The sequence below is a fragment of the Jaculus jaculus genome, chromosome X (assembly GCF_020740685.1).
Source record: "Jaculus jaculus isolate mJacJac1 chromosome X, mJacJac1.mat.Y.cur, whole genome shotgun sequence".
NCBI lineage: Eukaryota > Metazoa > Chordata > Mammalia > Rodentia > Dipodidae > Jaculus > Jaculus jaculus.
In genome coordinates, this window is record NC_059125.1 from 133484831 (window position 1) to 133511445 (window position 26615).

The 26615-nt window shown below is 38.9% G+C and overlaps 1 protein-coding gene across 2 annotated transcripts in view; it reads left to right on the forward strand.

Annotated features, from left to right (window-relative positions):
* Positions 1-21023, forward strand: part of LOC101602386 (integrator complex subunit 6-like) — a 65258-nt gene extending 44235 nt beyond the window's left edge. Inside the window, exons 9-18 of one of the 2 annotated variants that reach the window (XM_045140540.1) lie at positions 6-138; positions 5756-5850; positions 6837-6947; positions 9116-9334; positions 10138-10261; positions 11528-11670; positions 14989-15223; positions 17995-18366; positions 19379-19472; positions 20069-21023. In XM_045140540.1, coding sequence (XP_044996475.1) covers positions 6-138; positions 5756-5850; positions 6837-6947; positions 9116-9334; positions 10138-10261; positions 11528-11670; positions 14989-15223; positions 17995-18366; positions 19379-19472; positions 20069-20177 — 1635 coding nt within the window. In that variant the 3' untranslated portion in view covers positions 20178-21023. The remainder of the gene's footprint in view (positions 1-5; positions 139-5755; positions 5851-6836; positions 6948-9115; positions 9335-10137; positions 10262-11527; positions 11671-14988; positions 15224-17994; positions 18367-19378; positions 19473-20068) is intronic. The other variant, XM_004653991.2, reaches the window with a different exon arrangement.
* Positions 21024-26615: the final 5592 nt, after the last annotated feature.

Here is a 26615-nt window from a genome sequence, read left to right on the forward strand (position 1 = left end):
CTTAGGTATTTGTTACTAGTAGTGGAAAATACAATGAACTTGGATACCCATTTGGTTATTTAAAAGCCAGTACAACTTTAACTTGTGTAAACCTCTTTGTGATGCCTTACAACTACCCAGTTTTACTTCCTCTTTTAGGTGAGTAAAATATTTACCATCTAATCATCTTTCAAATAAGACAAAAACAAAAGGTAGATAAACAAACAGGATTTCAAATGTAATCAAAGAATGCTAGAATGGATAAATATGTAAAATCTGACTTGAAAGGACACAGTTTGAATATTTTCTGGGTTTTTTTTATTCCTTATCCATCACAGGAGAGACACTAGGCCTTGAGTATGTATGTAATGTAATTCTTATGCTGTTCTACAGGTTACAGCTCCAGTGAGCATCTCCTTCCTATTTTCGAATTTTTTTTATAGATGAGTTTATGCCAAAGAAACAAGTGGTTTTGTTGGAGTTCATCTCCTGGCTATTTGATGGCTTTCTTTAGAAAATAGGGCTTCTGTGAGGATACTGAATTGTATTTGATTATATTTCTTTCTTCCCAGAATGTTACATGCTCTCCAGGCATCTGGTTTAAGCAGGATAAGGAGCTAGTTCTTCTATAACTGTAATTGTAGAAGTTAAGGTTTCCATGGAAAAATTCTAAAAGGAGCAACTTAAGCAGCTGTTACTCAGATACTATTGAAAATGTGTGGAGAATTCTTCTCTCATTTGAAGAGCTGTAGCTGTACTGTATGGTATCTTCCTAGCAGTAAAGTCAGGAATTCTTTTAATTTACTAGGGTTTCTAAATTCTTACAAAGGGATCAAATCTTGACTAACTGTGATCATGTTAGTGCTATCTATATGCAATGTATTTAATGTATTAAAAGACAGTCCTTTAAAATGTTTGGATTTAAGAAGTTTAAGAGTAGGTCATCATAAATATATCAGCATGATTCTTTTATATCTTAGCTACTTTACTTCTTAGCCCAGTATAAAAATATCTTTCTTATGTGTTGTCACTACAAAATACAGGTTAAATTCTATAGATTGCCAAGAAAATATGTCAATATTTATGTATTAATATATACCTTTTCTTAAATGTCTTTATGACCTCAATTTTTACAACCATATTAATACCATTGTTTTTTCTAACTTTTTGTTTGTTTTTTAAGTAGTGTCTTGCTCTAGCCCAAGCTGACCTGGACTTCACTCTGTGGTCTCAGGCTAGCCTCAGACTCTAACAATGACCCTCCTACCTCTGCCTCCCGAGTACTGGAATTAAAGGCATGCACCACCACGGCCAGCTTTTCATACTATTTTTTCTTTTCTTTTCTTTTTTTTTTTTTTACATTTTATGACTAAAATTTTTTTCAGTTTGTTTCAGCAGGAGTGAATCATTATTATAGCAGGAAAGGGAAGAAAATATAAACAAGAGAAGACAAAAAAAGGAAGAAAAAGCTGTTGCATTTCTAAACGAATTCAGAATTTTAAAGAATAGCCCTCTTTGTAGAGAAAGTTGTACATGCTTTCCCCTCTAAGAAAGTAAAGTGTTTATTAAAAAAGTAAGAACTAAAAAAAACTAAAAAAAAAAAGGGCTAGTGAGATTTCTCAGTGGTGAAGACACTTGCCTGCAAAGCCTAATGACCTGGGTTCCATTCCCCAGTACCCATATAGAGCAAGATAAACAAAGTGGTACATATATCTGGAATCCATTTACAGTGGTTAGAGGCCCTGGGGATGCCCATTCTCTGTCTCTTTTCTCTCTCTGCTTACAAATAATATATATATATATATATATATATATATATATATATATATATATATAAACTCGAGGATACAAGCTGGGTGTGATGGTGCACGCCTTTAATCCCAGAACTCAGGAGGCAGAGGTAGGAGGATTGCTGTGAGTTCAAGGCCACCCTGAGACTATAAAGTGAATTCCAGGTCAGCCTGGGCTAGAGTGAGACCCTACCTTGAAACACCTCCCCACCCAAAAAAAACTTGAAGATACAAAATAGAGGATGGGACTGGAGAGATGGCTTAGTGGTTAAGCGCTTGCCTATGAAGCCTAAGGACCCTGGTTCGAGGCTCAATTCCCCAAGACCCATGTTAGCCAGATGCACAAGGGGGCACAAGCATCTGGAGTTTGTTTGTAGTGGCTGGAGGGCCCGGGGCGCCCATTCTCTCTGTCTCTCTCTCTGCCTCCTTCTCTCTGTCTGAGGCTCTCAAATCAATAAATAATAACAAAAATAAAAAAAAACAGGATGGATTTACACTATCTTTGGTAATTATATGGGTACCAGGTACATGTTAATGGCTGGAGCTATCAGTTATGAGTTATTTTAGAATTTTTTTTTACACTTGGAAGAAAATAATGACATGTTTTGGAAGTTTACATACAGTATACATAATGTATTTAGATTATTAAAATAACTACATTTGAGTTTTGAAAGCTAGGTAATATCTGCATATCAAAGGTAAATATTTCCATTTTATTGCTACACATGGTGTTCAAGAAACATGTTTAGCCAGATGTGGTAGGTATGCTTGTTATCACAGCACTTGGAAGGAAGGCTGAGGCAAAAAAAAATAATCAGTAATTCAAGTCCAACCTAAGACACATAATGAGTTCAAGGCAGGCCTGAACTACATATACATAACAAGACCTTCTCTCAAGTAGGGAAGATGGTTCAGTGGCTAAAGGCACTTGCTTACAAAGTATGCTGGCCCAGGTTTGATTCCTCAGTACCCATGTTTGCAGTGGTATAATATTCTGGCATGCCCACACAGACTCACTTTCTCTCTCTCAAATAAAGTTTTAAAAGATATTTTATATATTTATTGTAGAGAAAGAGAGAGGGAGGGAGAGAGAGAGACCGAGTATGGATATGCCACCGCCTCCTACTACTACTGCAAAGGAACCTTGCATGCACGTGCTACTTTGTGCATCTGGCTTTACATGGGTACTGGTGAATCAAGTATAAGCTGTTAGGCTTTGCCTGTAACTACTGAGCCATCTCTCCAGCACCCCTCAAATGAATGCATTTAAAAGAAATACTTTATTTCAAAAAAGAGGAGGCAGGCTGGAGAGGTGCTAAGGTGCTTGCCTGTGAAACCTAAAGATTCATTTTGACTCTGCAGGTCCCACATAAACCAGACACACGGTAACACAAGTGCAAAGTCACACATGCACAAGTGGACACACACATCTGGAGTTTGATTGCAGTGGCAGAGGCTCTGGCATGCCAGTTCTGTCTCTCTCACTCCCCTCACCCTCACTCTAGCTCTCTTGCATTAAAAAAAAAAAAAGCTAGACAGGGTGCCACACGCCTTTAATCCCAGCACTCAGGAGTCAAAGGTAGGAGGATTGCTGAGAGATCAAAGTCATCCTGAGACTACATAGTGAATTCCAGGTCAGCCTGGGCTAGAACAAGACCCTACTTCCAAAACCAATAAATAAATAAAATAAAATAAAACAAAACAAAATATTATTTTAAAAAGAGGGGGAAAGCCAGGCATGGTAGCTCATGTATTTAATGCCAGCATTTGGGAGGCAGAGGTTGGAGGATCGCCATAAGTTCAAGGCCACCCTGAGACTACAGAGTGAATTCCAGGTCAGCCTGGGCTAGAGCAAGACTCTACCTCAAAAAAATAAAAAATAAAAAAGAGGGTAGGATACAGCCAGGCATGGTGGCGCACACCTTTAATTCCAGCACTTGGGAGGCAGAGGTAAGAGGATCACTGTGAGTTCGATGCCGCCCTGAAATTACATAGTAAATTCCAGGTCAGCCTGGACCAGAGTGAAACACTACCTCAAAAAAAAAAAAAAAAAAAGAATTTTAAATTTCAGCCTACCATCTCTGTATTTTTTCTTCCGAGGTAGGCTCATACTCTAGCCCAGGCTAACCTGGAATTCACAATGGAGTCTCAGGGTAGCCTCAAACTCAGCAATCCTCCTACCTCTGCCTCCCGAGTGCTGGGATTCAAGGCGTGCGTCACCATAGCCAGCCTCTGTATGTTTTTACTATCACTAACTAACTAATATTTTATGGATATAAGATTTGGTTTAAAAAAATTGAACACAGAAATAAAAAAAATAAAGAATGAGTGAAATAGAGCTAAACAAAATATAAATCAATGGAGAATCCAAATATAAAGCCTGCCCATTGTTTACTAGAAATAATAAACTTAGCTTTTGTTATCATATGCTTTAAAATATCTCTTGACCTTGATCTTTCACCAAAATAATAGCATCTATTTTTAAATATTCTATTTATTTATTTGCAAGCAGAGAAATACAGAGAGGCAGACAGACAGACACAAAGAGAGAGAGAAAGAGAGAGAGAGAGAGGGAGAGTATGCGTACGCCAGGGCCTCCAGCCACTGTAAATGAACTCCAGATGCATGCACCACCTTATGTATCTTACGTGGGTACTAGGGCAATGAACCTGGGTTGTTAGGCTTTACAGGCAAGCACCATAACCACTGGGCAATCTCTCGAACCCAGCATCGTTTTGTTTGTTTGTTTGTTTCGAGGTGGGTTCTCACTCTAGCCCAAGTTGGACAGAAAATCACTATGTGTCTCAGGCTGGCCTCAAAGTCATGGTGATCTCCTACCTCTGTGTCCTGAATGTTGGGATTAAAGGCATGCACTACCATGCCTGGCAGCATTTTTTTTTTAAATGAAAGAACAAGCAGCTGGGCGTGGTGGTGCACGCCTTTAATCCCAGCACTCGGGAGGCAGAGGTAGGAGGATCGTGTGAGTTCAAGGCCACCCTGAGACTCCATAGTGAATCCCAGGTCAGCCTGGGCTAGAATGAGACCCTACCTTGGAAAAACAAAACCAAAAAAAAAAAAAAAAAGAACCATTAGGGCTGGAGAGATGGCTTAGCGGTTAAGCGCTTGCCTGTGAAGCCTAAGGACCCCAGTTCGAGGCTTGGTTCCCCAGGTCCCACATTAGCCAGATGCACAAGGGGGCACACGCGTCTGGAGTTCGTTTGCAGAGGCTGGAGGCCCTGGCGCGCCCATTCTCTCTCTCTCCCTCTATCTGTCTTTCTCTCTGTGTCTGTCACTCTCAAATAAATAAATAAATAAATTTAAAAAAAAAAAAAAAGAACCATTAATCTTATCAACCAGTAACTGTGGATTACATCTCAAGTGAAAATTATTACTGTAGGGTTAGTTGCTAATAGATAACATCAGGGAAATTTTTCAAGTGTATTTTACTTTAATATTGCACTTTATGTAGCTTTGCAAATGGAAGAGAATGTAAGTTCAAATTTGATTTCATTTTCTAGAAAAATATACTAGAGTTTCTCCTTGACTTACAATGAGGTTAAGTTAAATACTCCTAACTTCCAGATCATCATAGCTGAGCCACAGGGCACACTGGCTGTTCCCCGTCATGATCATGGGTTCACTGAGAGCTGTGGCTCACTACTGCTGCCCAGCATTGGGAGAAAGCACTGTACTAGGTATCGCCAGACTGAGAAAAGTTTCCTCACAGTTTATTTAGAATTTGAAGTTTGGTTGCTACTGTCTCTTGTTTTTCTACCACCATGAGCTTAAAAATCATAAGTTGAACTACTGTAAGTTGGAGACCATCTGTATTTACCTTTGGTAAATATGGTGACCAAAGAAAGAATCAAATGCACTCTAATGAAATGCTCACGTGGTATATAATTAAAAGGGAAGGTTTCTAGATGTGATTTAGATCTTGACAGTCAGGGCTGAAGTAATGTAAATTATTTCATTTTCTGTTACAGATGACTTGTTTAAGGTTCACAAGCTTAAGCCAAATCTGAAGTGGCGACAGGCTTTTGACAGCTACTTAAAAACTTTGCCTCCATACTACTTACTAGTATGTATTTTTGTGTATATATGTATTAAATGTTAATGATGATTCTTGTCATAAGGAATAATGAATCAAAAGCTTTACCCTGCGAGAAGATAGCTATCTTTGTGCCTACAGACATTTGTGTTGTCACTGACTTCTGGAGCCATGTGTAAGAATGCAGAGATGTCATGACGGCACAAAAGAACATTGAGATTTCTATTTTATTTTTTTAACTGCCATGCTTATTTTATGAAACACATCTGTTTCTCTTATTAAAATTAACCTTGGAAAATTGTTAATTTGGAATCTAAGGACAGATAGCTGTCAACTCATGTGTTATACCAACTTCCCTTTTTAACTCTAGATATTCTCAATGTGGGTTTCCCTCTGAAAACAAAATTCTGCAATCATATTTCATTGGTGCCTGTTAAAGGTGTCTTAAACACAGAATTAAGTGGAGGCACTGATAGTGGGATGATCCAAAGGAACAAAATATTATTTGTCCTTAGATTGTTGTTTTATAATTTGAGGGAAATATTCATGATGATTCTGAATTGGCAATATAACCCAAGTCAGGATTGTCACAGCTATTTCAGAGGTTTTTGTGCTAACTTAAAGCCAAGTTTTGAGAGGTGAAAAGGCAGAATCTTCACTGGGACCATTGGTAGCATTGGGAGGAACAATTGGGTAATGTTGGCAGGAATGAGATATGCAATAAAAATGTAATGGGAAGTGATTTTATAACTTGGGAATTAAGACAAAGCAATTTACTTGTTTGAATTTGCTGTTACTTGCTCTTCTTACCCGCTCTCTTCTAATATATATATTTTTTTTACTTTCTGCTCCTTCTCTGCTATTTTCATTGCCACTTTTTAATGTTCCATGTTTGGTTTTATGTGCAGCACCTTGACTTCTAAGAAATGAATCATGTCCCTTTGCCCCTTGTAACTGACTTTGAGTAATTTAAGATTTATTCTATTCTTACTGTTGTGTATTTTGTTTCCTTATAGCCATTAAAGAAAGCACTAAGGATGATGGGAGCTCCAAATCTGATATCAGATAATTTAGATTGTGGACTTAGTTACAGTGTTATCTCTTACCTTAAAAAACTCAGCCAACAGGTAGTATTGGTAAAAACAAACAAACAAAAATCCTTTGCCCTCAGAAGTGCATTTCCTTATTCTTTAGTGTAATTGTAATTTCTCAAATTAAATGTGTATATATCTCTACACTTTATGGATTAGTGATAATGTGATTCTCTATGGCTTCTAGCTTCACCATTAAACTGCCGTTAAGGGTCTGTCAGTGCCATTTCTCCTCCTGCCTGCCAGTTTGTCTGGCCCAAAAGCTGGCTGATACTTTGTGGCCTAAGTGGGGCTGAGGCTTAATGGAATTCTCTCATGGGTCACATTTTGTCTGTCCTCAAACTAGTTTCTCTTCAATATACCTTGGCTAGTGTACCCTTGTTTTGTAGATTTGCACACCGAGGCCTGGTGTGACTCAATAACTTGCCTGAAATTTATTTTCAGGCAGCACATGAAGGACTTACACTCACATGCTAGTTCTTAAATAAATAGCTGTCTGCTTTTCCCTGGAGAGGAGGGGTATACATGAGTCCAGTGTTCCTTGACCTGGAGGGGATCTGGAGAGTGGAGTTCTACCTCCTCTCTCCTGCCCTTCATCTGTTCCTTTATTCGCCACCTCATTTACCATCATTCACCATGTCCCTTGCCTGCCCCTTTCTATTAGTGCCTCATCTTCCACTCACCCCTCCTTATCATACTTCTCACCTCTACCTAGCCCTTTCTTGTAGGGTGGAAATGTTGGGGAGCTACCGAGTCAGAGCTCTGCTGCCATGCAGTTGTGTTGTGTGACAGATGAATGCAGCAGCTTCCCTACCTTATTCACGAACATCCTGAGGGAGAGAAGAGTATGTCTGCAGTGGCTACAATGTTTTAAGTTGGATTGGTTTGGCCTTTAGAAAACAGAGTATTAAGCAAAATGTCACTAAGGGAATAAAAGACTGCACAATCTGGATGCTAACACACCTTGCTAGGGCCTGGAAAAATCTTAAATAATACCCTGCAGCATTAAAAAAAAAAAAGAAAAGAAAATAGGGTAAACCCAAATTTCTGACCTGCCAAGTTCCTCTAACCCCTGTTTCTCTCTAATAGTTTTTTTTTTTGTTGTTGTTGTTGTTCTTGTCATTGTTGTAAATGCTTTGGTTATTTATTTATCTTTTGATCTATTGATTCTTTTATTTAATGTATATGTTAAGCCTTTAAGGCTATGTCAGGATATGGCCATAAAGGAAGGAAAATGAACAGAAATGAAAATAATGCAAGCTCTGAGACCTTCTAGAACATATTGCTTGTATTCTTTTATGAGTGAGTTTTCAGGGTCATTTAAGAAAACAGACCCTTTATTATATTTTATGACTTGAGAATTTTTGGAACTCATAAATATATACTTAATTCCAATAATTGGAGAAAATAAATAACTGGCTAATCCCCAAGAAATAATAATACATTTGGTCTTATTAAACTGGTGAATTTTATCTTTTACAGTTAAAGAAATGTTGTTATTAATTTATATTTTCTCTAATAAAAAAGTACATCACCAGTGTTACTGGAACCATCTCATATGTATCTAAAACACAAAATATGCCTAAAACCCTGCTATAATGCACTCAAGAAAAATTAATGAACATAATGTAATATCTACTAAGGGGATTATTCCATGTTGTGAGTGAGAAACTTACTGAGTACACATTAAAATTATTTACTTGGTAGTATTTGTTAAATTGGTTTTTACCTTATAAGACTTTGAATAATCCAATATTAAAAATCAACAGTTTATTTTTTTTAAATATAATGCCCATCTTTGTGATCTGAATTTAAGTACTAATTTATATGTATAAATATGTAGATTTAAACCTTTATATCTGGGTCCAAAATGAATGTGTTTAAATTAGAATTTGCAGTAATGAAGTATGCTTTTACATGCTTTTGAATTAAATTCTTATTTCTAGTCTGCTCTCCATGATTCAATCATGATTTGGACTTTAGAAAAGAGAAAAATTGCATTATTATCTGTCTTTCCAACCCCCTTTGTGCTTGCTGTGATAGTATAAAGAAGCACAGGGAAATGTTCAATTACCTGTTTTTTTATAATTTACAATTGAATATTTATTGTTCTTTGGAGTTCTTAAAGTATTGTGTTTCTTAAGTAATAAAATGATAGCAACAAGGTAGATATTTTTGTAACATATTATGTACTTTTGTTTTAGACCAAAGTAGAGTCAGAACGAATACTAGCATCAGTGGGGAAGAGACCTCCCCAGGAAACTGGCATCAAAGTGAAAAATCATTCTGGAGGTGGCATGCCCTTGGTTCACAATAAAAATTTTAGAAAACTATTGAAAGAAATCATAGGGGAAAGTGCACCAAGGCTGACGGAATTAAATACCAAAGAATTTGCTGGCTTCCAAGTAGGGTTCTTCAACAAGGTAAATAAAGAGGTTGTAATTGTTTCAAATTGTCTGGTGAATTGATGCTGCTCATACTACTTCAGCTTTGGGGTAATGACAATCCTATTTTGGAGTTAATAGTTAATAATGGAGCAGTTTTGAAGTTGTTCTGCACAGCAGATGCCAACATGGAGTTCAAAATGCAAGTTATATGAGGGCGTGGTAAATAACTGTAAAGGGTAAAACCACAGGAGCTTCAGTGACCAGGCAGAGCCTGCAGGGTACAGAACAGCTGAGCACCTGTGAGAGGATGGGCCTCAAGGATGATAGCGATGAAGAGGCTCAAATATTGGTGCAGCTTCGAGAAAGTCTGAGCCAGCCTTTCTCGTGGAGGAGATCCTTGTGCCCAGAGCTGGCCAAGCCCTGCATGCTGGAATTCTCAGTCCCTGGCTGTGGGCCACCTGGAACTCTTGATGAGGGTTGTGGAGAAAGATGCCTATGGTACTGCAGCTGGACCCTCAACTAATTGCACTTCTTCCGCAGAAGGCCATCCCTGTCCTGTAGGGAGATGCCAGTGGCAAGCAGGAGTGGTCTTGCAAGGTGGCTGCAGGGATAAATCTCAGGATTTGGAGTTTTAAGTAATATGCTTAAAAAAGGATATAACCAGTGGCTTTATGACTTGTGGGTGTATTAGCATTCAGAGCAATAATGTTTCCTACTGGGAAAATTCTGCTGTCATTGTATTAAATATTACTCTATTTAGGAAGATTTTAAAAGGGTTAAGGATTACATTTCTGTATGAAAAGCCTTAGGAGTAACTGAGATTTGTTTCATCTCAATAGGATTTGAAACCTCAGACATATAGGAATGCTTATGATATTCCACGTAGAGGACTTTTAGATCAGTTGACCAGAATGAGATCCAATCTATTGAAAACACACAAATTTATTGTTGGACAAGATGAAGGTAAATGAACAACGGAGTATTTTTCATTATGAAATTAGAAGGCATGACCTACATGAAATTGTGTGTTGCATAATGAGCTTCTTGTTTTTTACTGTTAATGTTTACAAAGCCCATCATCACCCTACATCCCAGGCACAGCTTTCCCCTCAAATTTAAAAACAAATGTGTGTTAATCAGCATATACACAACAGTTGCTATACTTCTATAAGTCTCAAATAGCCTCAAGAAATAGATATTGATTTAATGCCTATTTTATAGACATTGAAATGAAGAATGAACATTTTACTAGTTTGCCCAGGTTAAGCTTATTAGAATGTGCATAATCTAGGTCTGTCATATTTCCCAACCTGCATATGCAGAAGGTATACCATCCAACTTGCTGTGAAAAATTCAGTAACTAGTACTTTGTTTCTATAAAAATAATGAACATGGGACAGTGTTCAAAATTGTGACTATGCAATTTCTCTCTATTCCATTTTGTTAATCTTATTTTAATATTTTGTTTATTCATTTGTGAGGAGAGAGAGAAAGTATGTGTGCTCCAGGGCCTCTTGCTACTGCAAATGAACTCCATATTCATGTGCCATTTGGTGAATCTGGCTTTACATAGGTACTGGGGAATCAAACTTGGGCCAGTGAGCTTTGCAAGCAAGTGCCTGTAATTACTGAGCCATCTCCCCAGGTCCACATTTTGTTAATTGTAAATGGGGACCCCTAACTACAAAAAATGAGCCAATCTTAGCCTGGATAATCCTCTAAAATTGTACTCATTTTTTGTGTGAAAAGAGCTGTTTAAGAAGAACCTGTGCATGCAACCAAATCCTCAGAGGTTAGTCACCACTAACCAAGATTGTTGGCATGATAAAAGGACACCAAAAGTAGCTAGACATGGTGGCACATGGTTGTAGTCCCAGCATTTAGGAGGCTTAGATAGGAGGATTCTATAGGTTTAAAGCCAGCCTAGGCTACAGAGTGAGATCTGTCTCAAAAAGAGTCAGAGAAAGAACAAGCCAGAACACCATGAGGCTAGGTGCTTCAAAATGCAGCTGTATGTTTTGAATTCAAGTGGCAATAGGCTGGAGGTCTACTCATTCTTACACCTACTATGAAGGTAAGGGAGTTGTTCTGGTGTCTGAGATGTGAACCTGTAGGCAGTAGTGATGATTGGGAGGAAGAAAATGGTGCTAGATCCTGGAATGCCCGATGTGGACCATGTGCTTCAACTGTATAGCATCATTTTTTTTTTCCCTGCTGGTGATTTTACAGATTCCCTTCATAGTGTCCCAGTTGCACAAATGGGTAACTACCAAGAATATCTAAAGATGATGGCTTCTCCACTACGAGAGATTGACCCAGATCAACCCAAAAGACTGCATACTTTTGGCAATCCATTTAAGCAAGATAAGAAGGTAGGATATCTATTTTTGTTTCTGCCTGAATTGTGGTATTTTCCTAAGTTTCTTTTTTTTGCAAGAAGAATACAAAGGAGAAAAAGTAGACACCAGGGATCTTCGTGGGTGGAAAGTGATATCCCTCTGATGTGTGTTGGTTGAATACAATAATAGCTTCCATTTATTGAGTACCTAATAGGAACTGGTGTTTTAAATGATTAGTTTATTCTCATAACCACTTTTGAAAGATGACTAATACTCTCTGCCCTTCAATAAGACAAAATCCAGGCTTAGAGTGGTCAATTGTCAAGACACTGTGATATAATTGTAATAGAGAGATAGCTTAGTGGTTGAGATGCTTACCTGCAGAGCCAAAGGACCCCGGTTTGGTTCCCCAGGACCCACATAAGTCAGATGCACTAGGTGGCACATGTGTCCGCTTGTTTGCAGTGGTTGGAGGCTCTGGTCTTCCCATTCTCTCTCTCTGTCCACATACATACATACGCATGCCTCCCTCTCCCAAATAAATTAAAAAAGCACTGTGACATAATTTTTAAAAGCCAGGATTTAAACCCACATCTTTCTGGATCTGTACCCTATATTCAGTTATATTACCACCCCACACTAATTCATTTAGTATTGAGATCACCAGTTACTTTCTGTATCCATGATTCAGTCAGTAGTGTTCTAGTGAGACAGTGATAAGTGTGTCTTTTGAAATATAAAGCATTAGATGATGTTGCTTTGTGTGAATTATTCTAGAGGTCTGAATGCATGTGGATTATAGATTTGAAAATTTAATCATTAAAAGAAATTGGGATTTTGACTTGAATTTCTTCAGGGGAATACTCATATTAAGGCGTAAAATATTCAGTAGCTTTTTTATATTTTATTTATTTGAGAGAGAGGCAGAAACAGAATACATGTGGAGGGCCTCAAGCCACTGCAAATGAACTCCAGACATATGTTCCACCTGTGCATCTACTGGGGATTGGGTCCTGGGTTCTTAGACTTTGTAGGCATGTGCCTTAGCCACTAAGCAATCACTACAGCCCCAGTATCTTTTTTGTAACAAAAGTGGTATTGAAGTCTTACAATTCAACCTTAGTTAATTGGAGGTTTTTTCTTTTTTTAATTTTTTTGGTTTTTTTTTTAAATTTTTATTTATTTATTTGAGAGCGACAGACAGAGGGAGAAAGAGGCAGAGAGAGAGAGAGAGAAAGAGAGGTGAGTGGGCGCGCCAGGGCTTCTAGCTACTGCAAACAAACTCCAGACGCATGTGCCCCTTGTGCATCTGGCTAACGTGGGTTCTGGGGAATCGAGCCTTGAACTGGGGTCCTTAGGCATCACAGGCAAGTGCTTAACCGCTAAGCCATCTCTCCAGCCCTGGAGTTTTTTTTTTTTCTATGTAGAATATTGAGTTAGTTCATGTGTACTGTTTACAACATTACTGAACTTGTAGTAAACACTTCGTGAATATATTTTCTCCTTTTGTATGAGACAAATCCTTTGGAAAGGTTAATTTGCCCTGATTTTCTTCCAATAATAAGGCCCATATTCTTGGGTTATCAGTGGATGATAATAGCTTTTAGGGAACCTTATATATTGTTGATACTCAATTTTTTTCCATTTTCTTTTTAGTTTTTTTCTCTCTTTATTCTTTTTTTAGTCATATTTTTATTTGTTTTTAATTTTTAGGTTTTACAAACTTTTATTGACAATTTGCATAAGTAGAAACAATAAACCACAGTAATTCCCTCCTATACTCCCATTTTCCCCCTCTCAAATCCACCCTCCATTGAATCCCTTCTTTCCATTTAGTCTCTTCTGTTTTGACGTCATCATTTTAAAAAAAATACTGTATTTTATTTATTTGAGAGAGAGAGAGGGAGAAATATGCAGATAGAGAGAGGGGAGGGGGAATGGACATACCATGGCCGTTAGCCACTGTAAATGAATTGCAGATGCATGTGCCACCTTATGCATCTGGCTTACATGGGTCCTGGATAATCAAACAGGAGTCCTCTGGCTTTATAGGCGAATGCCTTAACTGCTAAACCATCTCTCTAACCCAATATCATCATTTGTCCTCCTATTATGCAGGTCTTGTGTAGGTAGTGTCAGGCACTATGAGTCATAAATATCAAGGCCATTTTGTGTCAGGACAACAGCACTGTAAGCCATCCTACCCTTCTTTTGGCTCTTACATCCTTTCTACCACACCCTCCAAGACTCAGGATCCATTGACCCTCATTTTTATATACCCTTAAGAATACTAAGTCTTAGCTGTTGAGCACAGTGACAGAGCACTTGCCTATCATGCACAAGAACCTGGGTTCAAGGCCCAGTAGCTCTCAAAGAATACTAAGTCTCATCACTCCATGACCAACACCAAAGTAGGCATATTTGAAATCATATTTCAAGTGGCTAGGGTAATCACATATTTCCATCTACTGGCCTTTCCCTATCTGTACTTATGTTCTGTACAATGCTAATCATTGCTTCCTACTGATGAGTTTAAAATCTTTTTTTTTTTTTTTTTTGGTTTTTCGAGGTAGGGTCTCACTCTGGCCCAGGCTGTCCTGGAATTCACAATGTAGTCTCAGGGTGGCCTCAAACTCATGGCAATCCTCCTACCTCTGCCTCCCAAGTGCTGGGATTAAAGGCGTGCGCCACCACGCCCAGCTTGAGTTTAAAATCTTATTAAGAAAAAAAAATTTAAAAAAAATCTTATTAAGGGCTAGTATCAAGTGGTTTTATACTTTTCCAAAAGGTTGACTGTTTGCTTATCCCATTTTGTTTGATTAAAGATGTTCATTCTTTAGGCTTTCTGATCAATCAGTATTGTAGTATATTTGGTCTTGTATGGCAATTTGTGTGTAAGTTTCTTCCTTGTTCCACTTGGACTGGATTAAACTTGAGTAGTATTTTATTTATTTATTTATTTACTTGAGAGCAGCAGACATAGAGAGAAAGAGGCAGAGAGAGAGAGAGAGAGAATGGGCACATCAGGGCCTCCCGCCACTGCAAACAAACTCCAGATGTATGTTCCACCTTGTGCATCTGTTTTACATGGGTCCTGGGGAATCAAGCCTTGAACCAGAGTCCTTAGGTTTTACAAGCAAGTGCTTAACCACTAAGCCATTTCTCCAGCCCCCTAAGTCGCATTTTCTGAGAACAGAGTTGATGTAGGACACGGTAAGGCTTTGACCTATGACTAAAGGTAATAGAAGTGATGCAACATATGACTGATTATATATGCATGTGAAGAGTATATTCAGTCTTTTGGCAATTGAACTTTTGTCTTTAATGAAATATGTTCGTTGGTGTTTTTAGGGAATGATGATTGATGAAGCAGATGAGTTTGTAGTAGGGCCACAAAACAAAGTGAAACGCCCTGGAGAACCCAACAGTCCTATGTCATCTAAGAGAAGACGGAATATGTCCCAGCTATTGAGGAAACCACCAATACCACCTACTGTAACTAATCATGTGGTTGGCAAGGGACCACTTTCAGCTGCGTGGTTCCCATCTTGTCCAGACCTCATAAAGCCCACCCTTGTACATCCAGGTAAATAGGGTTGTAGTTGTGATTTCCTTATGGGTTGTAGAGAACTAAAATGTTAAATATTTTTCCTCCATTTTACTTTTGCATTCTTTTTTAAAATTATTTTTAAGAGAGAGAGAGAATTGGTGCACCAGGGCCTCCAGCCACTGAAATTGAACTCCAGATGCATGTGCCACATTGTGTGCTTGCATCACCTTGTGCATCTGGCTTATGTGGGACCTGGAGAGTCGAATATGGGTCCTTAGGCTTTGCAGGCAAGTGCCTTAACTGCTAAGTCATCTCTCCAGCCCTGCATTCATTTTTTTATTCATTGAGTAAACCATTATTAAGTCATCTGTGATAGGTGCCACAGGCCCTATGAGAAACAGAGACCCTGACTCTAGGATCACTGTCTATATGAAAGGTGGAAAAAAGACCCACCCTTACATAGTGATTAATACCAAATGTTAACATAGTAGTGAGTGATTATTATATGATTTACCAAGTATCACCATTATTGGTGCAGAAATGAAAAGTTAGGAGCATGCTCGTTGGAACCATTTGGAGAAACTGCAAGAATTAGGAGAAAGGTAGTTTCTCAGGGAGAAGAGCAAAAGTGCTCACTAAGAGGATGCATCAGCCCTTGTGCTCTGTGCCAGTGTGATTTGTTGTATGCCTCCTTGACCCAACTGAAGCCATCTTCTGGGTCACCTGTGGCTTCTGCCCATTGCCAATCCTTCTCATTAGCATTGGGCTCAATTGTTAAATCACTCCTTTGTGGAAACCTTTGGATTCTGGACAGTTTTCTTTTTCTGTTAATACAAACTCCTTTCCATTCTCCCTTTATGTTTTCTCCCTCCTTTTGCCACACCTAGATATTGTAGGGCCCCAAAACTCAATCCCAGGACCTCTTCTCCTCACTGTACTTTTTCCCAAAGTGATCTTAAGCAGCCTTGGGGCTTCAAATCTGGTTTATATTTCAGCAACACCAGTATTTATGCCACTATACTACAACTTGATCTTAATTTCTAACTCTGATTTAACTACAGGCATGGTGTCTCCATTTTGGTGTCTGAAAGATAAACAAAACTTAATAGGTATCATGTGTTTCAACTAAACCCCCAACTATACCTCCCTGCAACACAGCTCTGCTGACATCCTTTTGTATGGTAGTTAAAGACCTTATCCAACATTGTGCTGGAAAAACTGTATCACTGTGGGCATTGGTAAGGTTCATGAACCTTGGTTTGTAATACTTGCAGATTTCACTTTACAAATTCAGTTAATATTATTGATGCAGAGCTATCAATCTGAGGTCACTGTACCAGTCAGGAATATTTGATGCAAGACCATTTTACTTTTTTATTTTTCATTTTTTGTTTGTTTGTTTGTTTGTTTTTTAGGTAGGGTCTGACTCTACAGACCTGGAATTCTGTGGTCTCAGGGTGTCTTCAAACTTATGGCAGTCTTCCTACCTCTGCCTTCCAAGTACTGGGATTAAAGACATGCACAGTCATTCCCAGCAAGACTATTTTACTTTTGTTCTTCTCTTTTAGCCGTTGCCAAGTCTGGGAAACTTGACATTCAATATAATCCCTGTATCTTACCATTTCTCTCCATCCCTTCATTCCACGCTGCCATGAACTTTGATCAAGCTGCCATTCTCAGATGGTGTCCCTGTTTCCCATTCTTTCCCACTTCCTATCCTTCTTCTCACATCTTGGAGACAGAGTAAAGATGTTGGTAGGTAAATGAAACCATGTGAAACCCATACTGAAAACCATACTTCGTGTTCCTTAGCACTCAGGATACAACTTGTCTCTGACACATTCACAAGGTTCTGCATGGTCTTGCCCCATCATACTTTCCTCTCCAAGGTCTCAATGGTCTCTACCCCACTCTGTCTGCCTCTGTACTTCCCTCAATGACTGCTGGCTCATCCCCTTGTATCCCCTGCCCTAGCCCTCACCACATCTTGGCATCCTGACTGTCTCCTCCTAAGGGTACTCAGAATTCTACTCCAAGAAGTTTCTTCCACCACCTAGCATCTCTGGAGGCTCCCTCTGCTGCTCCCTCTCCTATTCCCACTTACTTCTAACCCCAAACAAGAACAGCTGTGAGTGCAGTGTGGCTGAGTGTACTCTCCGAGGTCCCCAGGCTACTATAAGCTCCATAAGGGCAAGGGAATTTCCTGGGGGTCTTGTTCACTGCTGATATCCACCCCCTGCCTGGTAACTGGCACAGCAGAAGATAAATAAATGGCATAGAGATGTCATATTTGGAGGGAAAAGGAACTCTCTTTGACACAGAAGAGGAAGATGAACAGAATCATCTATAGAGAGACATTTAGGTGATTGAAGTATAGTGTATTCAAACCAAATGCACACCTTTATTTTCTCGGAATAATTCAGGTGACATGAGGTCAAATGTAGCTGTCTTGATTCAAACTGTAAAGCATGGACACTTATACATGACTGAGAAATCATGAAATCAAGTGAAACTTGCTGCTTTTCACTTTCAAAATCATACATATTGATGTTAAGCCATGAGTTCCAGGGACCTGTGATTTCTTATTAGTATCTTGGTTTTTATATATATTTGTAGTGATGAGAGGGAAGAAGGTGGCCTTGTATTATTTTTCTGAGTTCAATTTGAGGAGTTTCAGATCTCTGCTTGATATATCCTCTCAGTTCATGAAATAAATGACTTCCTTGAAACTGAGGAGTATAGAGATGTCCAGTAGGGTTGACACGATGAATTCACTTCACAGCTGAATTTCATAATTCGTTTGCCAGATGCCACTGTCATTCATGATGTCCATGAGGAGAAGATGGAAAATGGACAAAGCCCATCTGATGGCTTCTTGTCAAAATCTGCTCCGGCAGAGTTTATGAATTTGTCAGGAGATGGGATTATGTCCAACCAAGTGGATTCTCTGTCTGATGACTTAAGTGGTCTTAGGAAAGATGGACTGATTCACAAACCCGGCAATAATATACTTGTAGGAGGAGCCAAAAACTGCAGTCTCTCTGTAGATGACCAAAAAACAGTAGCGCCTGCTTTGGAAACTGCGCCAAATTCATTGCAAATCACTCCTGCAATGGCACAAGGAATCAATGCTGACATAAAGAATCAGTTAATGAAGGAAGTTAGAAAGTTTGGACGAAGTAAGTAATGCTGGGATACCTATAAATAATGCAATGGGAGGTTCCCCTTCTGTGATTCTTGAGGTCACATTCTTTGAACATTATCAAGCTTTCTCAATTTAAAGCTGTTCCTCTGGCTTCACCTGAGACGATACAATCACCTTTCTCCCTTGATTCTTGCAATAGTTTCATTTTGCTACCATAACAAGTTATCAAACAGCTCACAGATGAAAAAAAAAAAACCCACAAATTGATTACCTTACAGTTATGGAATTCAGAATTCTGAATGAAGTTGGTGGCAGGTCAGTGATCCTTTGGAGGATCTAAAGGGAAGTTTCCTTCCCTTTTCCATCTTCTAACTTAGAAGCTTAACTACTGTCCCAGGATCACTAGGAATGTGGCCCAGTACAAAATTGTAAATGTACTTAAAACCTTTTGATATTTTGGAGGGATTTTTTTTTTTGTACCTTAGTTGCACAGTTCCCAAGTGTAAACTGTGTTGATGACAATGTCATGTCACAATATTAGAAGATAAGACATTCCAAAAAGGTTACCTGTGTTCTGTTCCCTTTCTCCATCCAGTTAGTAGCATTAGCAGGTTTTTTTTTCCTCTGACTTTTCCTGTCCTTAATGGCTTTCCTTTCTGACCTTTACTGCTCCATTTTACAAGGATATTTGTGGTTACATTGGAACCCCCATGCATAAACCTGAAAAAGCTCTCCATCTCAAAACCTTTAATTTAATTCTATCAGCAAATCAATTATATATGGTAACATTCCCAGGCTTCATGGATTAGGAAAGTTATGGACAACCATCATCCAGACCACCTCATCTGGTTAATGTTGGCTAGAGTTTTCTAGATAGATAAGTGCAGACATTTTGATTTAGTGTTTAAAATACAAATCATTATGTCAGTAAATTTCCACCCATAAAGAATGATTTCTGAGGATGTTCAATGATTGAATTTTGTTTCTTTCATTTTTATAATACCATAATATATTTATTTATTTATTTATTCATTTTAAATTTCAAGAGTATGAAAGAATTTTCAATTTGCTTGAAGAAGTACAAGGACCTCTGGAGATGAAGAAACAATTTGTTGAATTTACCATCAAGGAAGCTGCAAGGTGGGTATAAACTATTGTTTTTTGATTTGCTTTGTTCTATTTTTTTTTAAATATTTTTATTTATTTATTTGAGAGAGAGAGAGAGAGAGAGAGATACAGAAAAAGGCAGGGAGAGAGAGAGAATGGGCACAGCAGGGCCTCCAGCCACTGCAAACAAATTCCAGATGCATGCACCCCCTTGTGCATCTGGCTTACATGGGTCCTGAGGAGTCAAACCTGGGTCCTTTGGCTTTGCAGACAAATGCCTTAAGCAATCTCTTCAGTGTCTGCTTTGCTCTATTTTGTTTTGGTAGTCAAATCCAATGTGAGCAAAGAGAAGAATAGTCTTTGCCTTGACTCTTCTCAAGTGCTGGTCCTTAATAATTTAAGGTTGTTTCCATAGGTGTGGAGCTTGATATTGTCTGAGTTCAACTCATTCATCCTAGGCTAATGGGAGCTTGGGTACTGTTTGATGTTCTTATTATTTGTTAACTCATATGTTTCACTAAGGAAAGATTTTCTGTTCCTTTAGGTTATGACCTTGACTTTGTATACTGCCTTGCACATTTTACATCTTCTAGGTATCTTATGGATAATGCCATCTCCCTTTATTTTAGGTTTAAAAGACGAGTGTTAATTCAGTACCTTGAGAAGGTACTAGAGAACATCGATTCCCATCACCTTGTCAACAATGTTAATCACATCAACAGCAAATCATCATGTTAATACAAAGACCAGTGAGGAAAAGGGCAAGTTTTCTGTGCTGTAGGATGGAGTGAGATAATGTTACAGCCCTCTAGAATGTTTGAATCATGGAAATAGCCTCAGCAAGGCTAAGAAAAAGCATTAGAGCTTTGAATGATTACCTGGAAGGGAAAGTTGGGCTTTTGCCTTAAGAAGTGTGGTTGAAAGCATTATATTTGTTTTGTTGTTTCTTTTTCCAATTGGGAAAAGTGATGTTAACTGAGAAGGCTAAGTTCATAAGACACCATTGCCCCTGCCACAGGCAATAACGTTTCCTCATTTGAACTTTGCCATTCCATGCATTGTAAGAGTGAGTAGGGACCACCTGCAAGTAGATCACTATGTGGCATTCTTATTATGTCCTTCAGAAGCATATAAAATCAAAGTAGTAATCTTCTGTGCAGAACAGATTTTTCAACAATTCCTTACTGTGCCTTTTAAACCATGTAATATTCACAATAGTTTGATTCAAAGAATAAAAAAGCTGCTATTTAGATAACTTATTTCTCTCTGGGAAGGAGCAGGGAGAGTCACCAAGCAATCTACCTCCAGCGCTCTTCCATTTTGTCTAGAGACATTACAAAGTGCACCTGAGGCTGCACTAACCTCGAACATTTCTTCTTACATGTGACAACAGAAAGTCTTTAGGTGGACTTGTACATTTTGTGCTTTGGAAGCACTAAAAGAAAAAATAATGTGTATATTTTCTTTAACGTTTATACAAAAGTTTATATGAAGCAGTATTGTTATGTTTGTATTTGTAAAAATGTAAGTGTTCAGAGATTTTCACTTTGCATACATGAAATAAAATCATTTTATTGATTTGCACAAGTTCATTGATACATTTCTAGTTTGCTGTCTCTTGTGTACGCTATTTGTCAGTTTAACATGTTGACACGGAGTGCTGCATAATATTAGTGGAAGGGTGTCCTGGGGGCCAGACCCTGCCAAAAACTACTGAAGTGGGGAGGCTGCCAGAATCAGGTCTTTAGAACTTGGAAATGTAATAAAAGGTTAACAGTACTAAATGAAGGCTGAATAATAAGAAGAATGATGGAAACATGGTGGGAGAGCTTTGTGCTAGCTACATTTGTCCAGCCTCTTTGATGACATGAATGTGCTTTTGAAGATGGCATAGTAACTGGACTTAATACACAAGTACTTAAAATCAGTTGTCTTAAATACTAAAGAGCTAAAGGAGCTGGGCGTGGTGGCGCATGCCTTTAATCCCAGCACTTGGGCGGCAGAGGTAGGTGGATCACCGTGAGTTCGAGGCCACCCTGAGATTACATAATGAATTCCAGGTCAGCCTGGGCTAGAGTGAGACCCTACCTCGAAAAACCCAAATTAAATAAATAAAAAGCTAAAGGAAAACATAGATAAATAACTAAATGAAACCAGGATAATGATGTGTGAAGAGACAAAGTGGAGAATTCCCTAAAAAAGTTCAGCAGCAGAGGCTGGGAAGATGACTCAGCAGTTAAAGGTACTAGCTTGCAAAGCCTGAAGTCCTGGGTTGAATTTCCAAGCCACCCACCTAAGCAAGATACAGAGAGTGGTGCAAGTATCTGGTGTTTGTTTGCAGTACCCTGCATACCCCCTCCACACACGCACGCATGCGTGTGCAGAGAAATATTTTTTTTAAAAGAGTTCAACAGCAGATTTGAGCAGACAGAAGAAAGAACCTGAAATTGAAGAGGGGTTGATTGAATTTACCCAGTGTGAAGCAGAAAGAAAAATGAACAGCAGCTCTCCCTTGAGAAGTCCATATTCCTTACTTGGGTATGTTTTACTTTCTGTGACTCTCTCAATTCAGCACATACTTTCAGTATGATTTTTCTTTTTTTTAAATTAAATTAAATTTTCTTTATTTATGTGATAATGAAAAAGAGGCAGATAGAATGAGTGTGCCAGGGCCTCTAGCCACTGTAAATGAACTCCAGATGCATGTGCTACCTCATGTATCTGGCTTTATATGGGTACTGGGGAATCGAACCTGGGTTCTTTGGCTTTACAAGCAAGCATCTTAACCAGTAAGCCATCTAACCAGCCCTAGTGTGCCTTTATTTCTGGTCACCTCCTTTTCTCTTAGCCTTTGTGTTTAGAGACTATATTAAAAATATCTTTTTCCACATTTTAAAATTTCATTTGTTTATTTGCAAGCAGACAGAGAAGGGAGAAAAAGAGAGAGAGAGCATGCTAGGGCCTCTAGCCATTGCAAGGGAACTCTCAAATGCTTGCTTCACTTTGTGCATCTGGCTTTACGTGGGTTCTGGGGACTCAAACCCAGGTCATTAGACTTTGCAGTCAAGTGCCTTAACTGCTAAACCATCTCTCCAGCCCTTAAAATATCTTTTAAAAGAACAATATTTTGTTGGACTGGAGAGATGGCTCAGCAGTTAAAGGCACTTGTTTGCAAAGCCTGATAGCTTGGGTTCAATTCCCCAGTACCTACATAAAAGCCAAATGTACAAGGTGACATATGCATCTGGAGTTCATTTGCAGTGGCAGGAGGCCATGACAAACCTATACTTTCTCTACTCTCTGTCTCCCTCTATCAGTCAAATAAATAAAAATACTTTAAAAACTGTTTCATTTATTTGAGAAAAAACAGACTTGAAGTCAGAAACTGTTGTGAGATAGATAAGGATTTTATATGTTGATACATTTGCGGACCCATCAAGAAGATGAAACAATTAAAAACATTCAATATACAAGAGCGCTTCAAAATGAAGCAAATAATGACAGAATGAAGGGAGAATTCAGAAGTCTACTTTAGTCAGAGACTCAATAATGGATAGAACAAGTATTCATAACATGTCTAGAGGAATAGAGAACATGAACAACACTATAATCAACCATATCTTCACAGATACCCTCTTTACTGAAAAGCTTGTGCCATTATACTTCCTGTGTGAGCTGTAATTTTTTTACAAGCAATTTTCCATTACTTCTAATCACAAAGCACAGGAGGACTAAGAAGGGCTCCAAGCATTCAAACATAATTTTCTTTAGCTCCTTGTATAATAGCATTCATTTTCATTTGTGAGTCAGTTTTTATCACTCTAGGTTAACAGTAGCCCATTTTTGCCTGTCAGTGAGATGGCTGAGTTATCCAAAGTAGTCAGACGACAATTTCAATTTCTACTTAAGTAAAGCAATTATTTCGAGGCAGGATCTCACTATGTAACCAAGGCTGGCCTTGAAATATCTCTGTTGCTCAGACTGGCCTCAAATTCATAGTTCTCCTGTCTCATTCCTTCAAATGTTGGCATTACAGTTGTATACCATTACTCGATGCCAAGGAAGTAAACTTTAATTTCCCTGGTGAATATTTTTTTTTTCATTTCACTAATGAACTATATAGTACAGCAATGCTAAAAGTTGTCGATACAGGAAGTGCAATTTGCTATTAGATACATAAAATAGTGCAACCAGATGTGGTGGCACATGTCTATAATCCCAGCACTTGGGAGACTGAGGCAGGAGTATTGCTATGAGTTTGAGATCACCCTGCCATGCAAAGTGAGTTTCAGGTCATCCCGGAATACATAACGAGACCCTGTTTCAAAAAAGAAAAAGAAAATAAAACAGGGCTAGAGAGATGGCTTAGCGGTTAAGGCATTTGCCTGCAAAGCCAAAAGACCCAAGTTCGATTCCCCAGGATCCACATAAGCCAGATGCACAAGGGACACAGTGTCTGGAGTTTGTTTGCCGTGGCTAAAGGCCCTGGTGTGCCCATTCTCTCTCTGTCTCTCTTTATCTCTCTCTCTCTCTCTCTCCTTGTAAATAAATAAATAAAATTTTTAAAAATAACAACAAAAATACTGAGAGAAACCCTTACATTGCTTGTTGACAATGTGAATTAATTATGATAGAAATAGTCATATATATTGGATATTAAGAGGGAACACTGCCACCCTCTCTGTGGTTTCAGATCAGCTCAAAAAGACAATGCCACAAAGGTAAAAACTGAAACTGATGCTTCAAAAGTTCATTCCACTGCTTAAGTGAGCCACCTTTTCCCTGAGGGAATCAAATACAGAGTAATCAACCTGTCACTTGGAAGCTGACTAATCCGTCTGGAACATGGTGTCATATATACAGTGCAGGGTTTGCCTCCACTTCTGGCAGATTGGACAGCTGGCAATGACTCTGGCAACATCAGTCTTGGTGAATGGAAACTCCTTTTTGCATACCTCCATCCCTGACTGCATGACCAGGATGCACCATTGTTTCTTAGAAAATGAAAGGGTGAGTTGGGTATGGTGGTACACGCCTTTAATCCCATCACTTGGGAAGCAGAGGTAGGAGGATCACTGTGAGTTCAAGCACACCCTGAGACTACATAATGAATTCCAGGCCAGCCTGGGCTAGAATGAGACCCTACATCAAGAAAAAAAAAAAAAAAGAAAAGAAAATGAAGGGGTGTTCCTAAGGAGGTCTAAGGGAGGCATCTTAATCCTACAACTTTAAGAAACTTGATCTGTCAATAACTCAAATGAACTTAAATCCTGATTCTTGCTGTGTTTTAGTCAGCCTTCTGCCAATTGGATAGTCCTAACTCCACTAAATGGAGGTCAGATCTATCCCTCTTAGTCCAAAGATTTACATGCCTATCTCATTCAGAAGCATTCACAAACACACCTTGGGAAGCCCTATTATTCTAACCAAGTGTCAAATCATCTGAGTTTTCCTGGGTGGGGAGGGGTGGGCTCACTGCCTAGTGACATACTGAGAACAGTTAATGCTTTGCTAGGTATCTTGAGTGCCCTTTAATCCAGTTAAGTTGACACCAAAGATTCACCGTCATATGGATTATCCAGTTCATTTCCACATTGGTCAATACATTGACATTGATTTCATGAGATCCTAGGGAGAAGAATAAAGTGAACCTAACCTACAGAACTGCACATTGTGTGTGTGTGTGTGTGTGTGTGTGTGTGTGTGTGTATTTCCTGTAAGCTGATTAATTAGTTTTGCAGCAATAGAAACCTAATTAAAAAAACAAAAAGAGGGCTGGAGAGATGGCCTAGCGGTTAAGCGCTTGCCTGTGAAGCCTAAGGACCCCGGTTCGAGGCTCGGTTCCCCAGGTCCCACGTTAGCCAGATGCACAAGGGGGCGCACGCGTCTGGAGTTCATTTGCAGAGGCTGGAAGCCCTGGCGCGCCCATTCTCTCTCTCTCTCCCTCTATCTGTCTTTCTCTCTGTGTCTGTCGCTCTCAAATAAATAAATTTAAAAAAAATAAAAAAATGTTTAAAAAAAGACATATGGGCAAATCTGATGGCTCAAACCTACAATCCCAGCTACAGAAGGCTTAGGAAGGAAAGCCAAAAGTTCAAAGACTTCTTGGGAAACTTAGATCCTGTCTCAAATAAAAATTTAAGAGAGGTCTGGAAAGCTGGACATGGGGACTCATGCCCTTAGTCTTAGAATTCTGGAGGCTGAGGTAGAAGAATCGCCATGGGGTCAAGGCCAGCCTGGGCTACAGAGTTGAGTTCCAGGTCAGTCAGGGTACAGTGAAACCTTGCCTCAAAAAAGAGAAAAGGGTCTAGATTATTTTTTCCTCATGTGGTTATCCAGTTTATATAGCACCATTTGTCAAAAGGGCTGTCTTTTCTCCAGTCTGTATTTTGGGCCTCTTTGTCAAAAATCAGGTGGCAGTAGTTACTAGAACTTACATCTGGATCTTTACTATATGCCATTGACCTATGTGCCTGTTTTTGTTCTGTCTTATTCAGAAGGCACAGCCCTGAATTTATAAAAAAGACTAACACTGGGAATCTTCCTATCCAAGAGTAGGCAAACTGCTTCTGGGTGCACAGCCTAAGAAATAGAACTAACTTTTGGGACACCCAAGCAATAGCTAGCTGACATAGTTCTGAAAAGCAATATGTGAGCTGCTGGGGGATAAAATTCATCAACAATGTAAATAAACAGTGGTTCCTGCAAACTAGAAAATGTACCCACCAGTGCAATGGTGGCATATAGGCATATGGAGATAATCAATTGCTTTCTGATTGGATACGAGGCCTGCTCAGTGGGAGGGAATTTGTGCCTTGTACTAAGAACCAATTCAGAAGATTACAGACTGGATGGTCTCCACTGTTTTTTAGTTGAAAAGAGAGGTTATATTCATCAAAAAGTCTTCTAAATGTCTGTGTTTGTCCCCTTTTATCCATGCTGCTCTCACTCTTAGAGAAGCTGCTTTTCATAGATGATGGTATAACAGGGCTTGGGGGTTCAGGGAATATACTTAAACTCAAGACCCTGAGTTCTTACCTATTTTTAACAAAGAATTGAAATAAACTGGCTGAGAAGGGTAGTTTATAAGCTGTTACATTTATTCAGGGGAGTTAGAGAAGTGAGGCAGAGTCTACAGACCAAGGAAAGGGGAATGGATACACCCGAATGGTCTGA